Source organism: Corvus brachyrhynchos, unplaced genomic scaffold (genome assembly GCF_000691975.1).
Source record: "Corvus brachyrhynchos isolate BGI_N302 unplaced genomic scaffold, ASM69197v1 scaffold1, whole genome shotgun sequence".
Classification (NCBI taxonomy): domain Eukaryota; kingdom Metazoa; phylum Chordata; class Aves; order Passeriformes; family Corvidae; genus Corvus; species Corvus brachyrhynchos.
Genome location: NW_008237222.1, coordinates 9,148,887 through 9,154,886, shown reverse-complemented (window position 1 = coordinate 9,154,886; position 6,000 = coordinate 9,148,887). Strand labels below are relative to the sequence as shown.

The 6,000-nt window shown below is 37.3% G+C and overlaps 1 protein-coding gene across 1 annotated transcript in view; it reads left to right on the top strand.

Annotated features, from left to right (window-relative positions):
• The first annotated feature begins 3,059 nt into the window (after nt 1–3,059).
• Nucleotides 3,060–6,000, top strand: part of BEGAIN (brain enriched guanylate kinase associated) — a 150,231-nt gene continuing 147,290 nt past the window's right edge. The window contains exon 1 of the mRNA XM_017729088.1: nt 3,060–3,826. Within this exon, the coding sequence (XP_017584577.1) occupies nt 3,089–3,826 (738 nt within the window). The 5' untranslated portion in view covers nt 3,060–3,088. The remainder of the gene's footprint in view (nt 3,827–6,000) is intronic.

Sequence of the window (6,000 nt, the reverse complement as noted above, 5' to 3'; positions counted from 1 at the left end):
GATTTGCACAGACATACTGTTTTATTCCAACAATGGTGCCCACCATTTCTAAAGCAGGGCAAAATTAATGCATAACTTTTTCTCTTAAGATTATTTTAATGTTAATATGACTGGTTCAGAAGAACCTAGAAATCTGGCAAGCATCCACCTAGCTGAGGCATATTGTAGTAATAAAGAACAGAAGAATTTTAGCTCTCTGAAGGTATTTATTTCAAGAGTACAACTCAGACTACTGCAGCAAAGTATTGCCATCCACAGACACACCCGCTTGCATTGGAACAGGAAATTCCCTATATCAGCAATGTCTTCAAAGAGATTTAAATACATAAGGTAAAATAACTTGAACACTTCAAAAAATAAGTCACTTAACATATGGAAAATAAATAATGACCATCAAATAATTATAAATAAAGTTCAAGATATCAAACATTCATATTTTTAATCATATTTTGTTGTAATATTCAGCTTCTCTATTTGTACACATAATGGAAATAATTTCTGGATTCAGGTAGTCTCTAGAGAATATTTTGGCAAACTTACTTAAGAGAACACTGAATAGTTACTGTTACTACAAACTTTGATAACATCTGTTCTGACCAAGATTCGCACTGATTGATGTTAAAAGATCTGTATCATTTAAGTAAGAAGAATTATTTTTCATTTTGCAGCTGTGGATTATATTTTTTTCTTAATAATCAGATGTGTCTGTGTCATATGTCTAGTGTCATTAGGCAGAAATCATCTGAAGAAAGAGAAACAGCATTATCAGCTGTATGACACCCACAAGTGTTATGTACCTTACCTAAGTTACCTATGACCATATATCTATATATATATTTGACTGCTGTGCAAATAACATCTTTCTGAACAAAAGAGCTCTTTCCTGACAATAAAAGAGAATTATATGGTCCATTTTTATTGACTGTACCACAGATTTTTAAATTCATACCTTAAAATTTGCACACGTGCAATGGATAACTGAATTTGTGCTTGTAGTTAACATAGCTTTATTCATGTACGAAGGAGCCCAATCTCTCATGAATAAAAAAGCTCTTCTCCAAATATGTACAAGTCATTACAGGTTCTGGATCAACAATGAGGCTTGCTCTATTTCTGAAACAGGCATTATTAATGAAGTCCATTAAAACTGCAGAACTCACCCATTGCCAAGCTCTAATGGATCTGGAAGGCAAAAGACCTAGGATAGATTAGCATAGGCTCTATGCAATTCAGAATCCTGTGTGCTTCAAGAATAACATTAAGTTTGTAGAAGTCTGTATTGGACATACTGAAAAATCCCTAAATTCTGGCTTTACAAGAAGAGAGTAGTGCTGTATTGTTCCCTGACTGCATTGAAAATGTCATGAAAATCTTTGTGTTGACAATTGAAAGCATTTGCCAGCCCTTTAAACTGCTAGCATTCACATTCAAGTGAGAGAGGCATAAATTAATCTAAAACAAGACAGTGTGAACCAGATTTATGCATTTTAATCCCCATTATCTCTGTGATCAGGATAATGTTTGTAGGATGCAATGGAATGGCACAGTCCCATCGAAAAAATGGAAGCATTTCAAAAAGTAATTCCAGTAAAAGCAATTGATTTCTGATGTGTTAAAAGGATCTTCATGTCCCCCTGTTATTTGCGAAATTAATGTACTTACTATGTTAATTTGAGAGATTTGCAACACTTCAGCAGCTTTTATGAACTATGATTTAAATGAGTGTTGGAATTACCAACGTGGAGACAATAAATTCTAGGCAGTAAGTAAAGTGCCTTATAATGAGGGACCTAAATGTCTGCTTCAAAAGCACATGGAAGTACATTTCAGCTCAAGACGCTGTTGACCTGTCAGCTATGCATTATATTTTAAAATGTGCTCTTATCTTTAAGGAAGGTCACTCAGTTTTCTCTTTGTCAGTCTCTTTCTCTGCTTGCTGCATTTTACAGTGATGTAAGCAGAGTCTGAATCCCACCACACAAAAAGGGGAAAATCACTTGGTTTCACCCTTATGCTAAAGTAAGGAGATGAAAAAACAAAAAAAACTCCAGCCTTTCAAATTTATCAGTCTTTTCTCTGGTCATTTCCTGTGGCAACACATCATTGGGGCACTACAAATATCCACGCTGATTATAAAGTCAGACTATAGCCTTTAATCTCACTTAAACTAGTCCTTAGGTTCCTGCATGTACCAACCAAAAATAGAAATTCTTCACTTCAGAGTTCAGACTTGCCTGTCTATAAAGACAGTAAATAATGAGAACTTCACATACAAGGTACTGAAAGAACTTTTCTTTACTACTCCAATCTCATTGACAATTTTGAAATATTGCACCTTGCTTTGGAACCTAACCTTTTAAAATTATTTTAGAATTAAAATTATGACAAAAACAAGCAGGTAGGAAGTGAGAATCACGTTTTGTTTGCTTTTCTGGATCTAGCAGATTTGTCACTAACTTTTTTAATAGAACAGCAAACACTAGTAGCATTAGGACAATATAGCATGACCTTCTCTACTATTGGATTTTAAAAAGCCCTGAAACAGAACCACCCCAGACTTTACTTAGTGAGAATTGATCTACATCATGGTAGTTTGGTTTCCAGTTCAACAAACAGGAATATATCATATGTTGCTCTGGGTCAATGAAAGCCCATGCTTGTCCACTGAGCACTCAATACCCTGGAAAATTTGCATGTCCTATAGATTCTGTTCATTAGTATGGTTAATTAAAATTATGAGAGTTTGCTTGTGATGTAATTATGAAATACATGCATAATTTGAGGTGCACATGGGACAAATGTGGTGGGTGCATTGTTATGCCCTTCGAAGACATACCTTTTGTCTTATAAGTTAGACAAGGATTTATGGGAATCCCTCTTTCACTGACAGTATTTGACATACAGACACTAAAGTAAATGGAAAGGTTCCATTTCCCCAGTTAAGCCAGAGGGTGCTGTGCCTGGAAGATCAGCCAAGCAAGAGGGGGGTGGCAGGGTGAATGAAGGAAGAGCATGCGGTGCGTGCACCACTGCATGCGCACCAGAAGTACGAACTGATGCAGAGAGGAACCTCTCCGGAGATTTGACAATGAACAGTTACTCAAAACGCTGCAGCTCCAGTGAGGACAGCTTTGAGTTACCAGGTAGACCAAGGTCAGAAGCTAAAAGCTTTGTTAAAAGCAAAAATAAGGATGAAGGCTATCGACCCCATCGATCAAAGCACTGTCAGAAAGGGGGTGAAAAAACTCACGGACTGGAACACTCTTCTCTAAATCCAGCAGAAGTGGGAAATGCAAGCCAAAAGCTCCAGAGGCAGAAGAAGGCTCACAAGAAAAGCAGTTCCTCTACATCTGATTTGAGCTTGGTGAGTCAAGGATCATCAAGTTCATTGTCTGTTGTGGAAGAAAAAATAGAAGCTAAACTCAAATTCTCTCAATTTATTAATGAAGTTACTTTCAGAGTGCTTGATCCCATGAGCCTGAGGGCATACCGAGCTGCTAAACTGAAAAATACCTTTCCATCCAGTGTGAGAAGCTTAGATGATTTTCATATTAAGAGAAAGTCTCCTGAAAACTGGAAAGAAAACATTCTAGATGGGAAGACCCATGAAGAAGTAGACTTAGAGACTCTGAGAAGTGACGACATCGTGGCTGGAGCACACAAATTAGAGAAATCGTTGTCCCTGGATACAAGTCCCTCTTTCAGGTCGTTTGATAATGGTGTCTTATGCAGAACAAGATCTGGCTTGCCAGTAGAAATTATGATTTCTCAAAGCAAAGGAATGCCAGCCACAAAATCTGCGTCTCTTCCTAGAAGTACAAGCATGGTGAGCTCTCTCAAATATGTTCTTTGGGTGGTATATCACAAGTACTTACGCGTTAGTGTGACTATTTGAAAAGTGTTTCTGTCTTCCTGGGTGGGCTCTTACCATGTGAAAAAACTTTCTTCCAGGGTGAGAAGAAATGTGGAATGTTTATTTTTAATAGCTCAAGGAACCAGCTGTAGAAGGTATGGGAGGAAGGAAAAACAGAATACAATTCCCTAGTCCTTTTAGTTTGGTGTCGTAGAAGATAGCTTTACAATATCAAACTAGAAAGTTATTCCTGCACTGCAATGAACCATGTGTATAACCAGGTCACCTTGATATGAGCAAGGCACTTTCAGAAAAGGGTGAAGAGAGCACTGTGATGGACCACTCGGGTATTTAAGCTCGCTAGTTTAGAACTTGCTCAGGTATCTCTACACTAAACAAGAATGCTCACTTAGTGTGTTTAAGTACTACTCAGAGCTCTGACATCCTGAAAGTGTTGCTAATGTTTGTGTGTCTGGAATTAATATGTATCAATTGATAATTTCTTTGTTGATGTGCTAAAAAACCCCCAAGCAGACACAAAATCTTAGCAACTAAAAAAAAAGAAAAAAACTAAAAAGGGCTGAAGCTTTCTTCTATGGTCTGGTAAAAAAAAAATTTATGTGTTTAATCTTTTCATACGAGATTCTTGGTTTTGTTGAGGAAGAGGTATTTATGCTTATGAAAGTGGGCAAAGGGAAATTGTTGCTTGCTAGCATGGCATGGTCTGAAATCCTGAACTGCCAAACCTTGAACTGATACATTATGTTAGTATCTCTCCAGAGTAGTATTTGCAATTCCACTAGAACAATAAAGGTCCAGAAACTATTGCTTAAGACTATACACATGTACACAGACGTTGCTAAACTGGGAGCTATTACCAGTGCATTATTCTTTAAAAATTCTATTCAAGTTTAAAAACAAAGAAACAAAAAGTTATTTCATTTCACAGAGGACTGCAGCAAATAGGAGAACATCCCAGTCTTAAGAATTTCATTCAAGCTTCAGCAACCCGAGCTTAGGATTTTATGTCCTTGGATGTTTTAATTGTGACCCGTCAAAGATGTCTGGAGGGAGAAGAGGTGAAAGGTAATGAAACAGAGAAAATTTCCACACTATGTTGTGTCACAGCTCCTCAATGAGAGCTGTCCTGCAAAGGGGTGAGGAGGCTCCAGTCTGAGCCCATGGCAGGATATGTTTTTTTCAAATTTTAATTAAGCTTCTGTCAGAGCATCTTTTCCAGTGGACTTGATTATACGTACAGATTGAAACTTCCAACCGATCAAGTACTCACTGACTAAACACTGCCGAGCGCTCTGTAATTCCACACAGACAGTGTAGGCATCAGTCTACTCTAGTTTAAGCATCAATCTGCTCTAAGCCTAGTCATTTAAATTAAACACAGTAGTTACCCAACCTTCTACCTCAACAAAATGCCTCAGACTGCAGAGCTCAGCATGAGAAAAGAAAGGAGTGGCAGGGCAAAATACAAGAGCAAAACATGTTCAGCCACATCTACAGAGTCATGTCTTTGCATTCACAGATGCAGAAGCTTTGACTTCAATGCAATTTATTTAGTGCCAGTCCTCACCTGAAGCATGCCTAGCAAGAAGCAGAAGGATAACTGTACAGTCTCGGGTGTCATTATTGTAAAGATATTTTAAAAGTTCTTTTTTATGTAATGTTCATTTGAATACACATATAGAACATTGCCTAAAACTGTTTCATGTTTTAGTTGCCAAGTTATTATTCGTGTGCAGAAGATAACCTTTGAGAGAAAGAAATTATAAGATTACATTGGCTTAAATATAAAAACTGGATAGCAGAGGTATAATAACACACATCCTAAAGAGCATGAAAGAACATGCCTGAAAGTTTGAGGTTAAGAAAGCCCCACCTCATTAAAAAAATGTGACTCAGAAGATGAATGCTGTGACATTGCCTCCTGTCTATTATGTTTTCTGAAGACCCCTAAGGTGTCCACAACTACCTCTGTACAACAGTTGATTGGATCCAGACCCACTAAAGTGATTTTCAACTTTTAGACTTCTGAGAACTGGTCAAAATGTTCAATTTCTGCAGCAACTATTTATTGGTTCAGCTGCTGCTGAAATGAAATCTCACAAAAAAAAACAACCGTCACTGTAGAT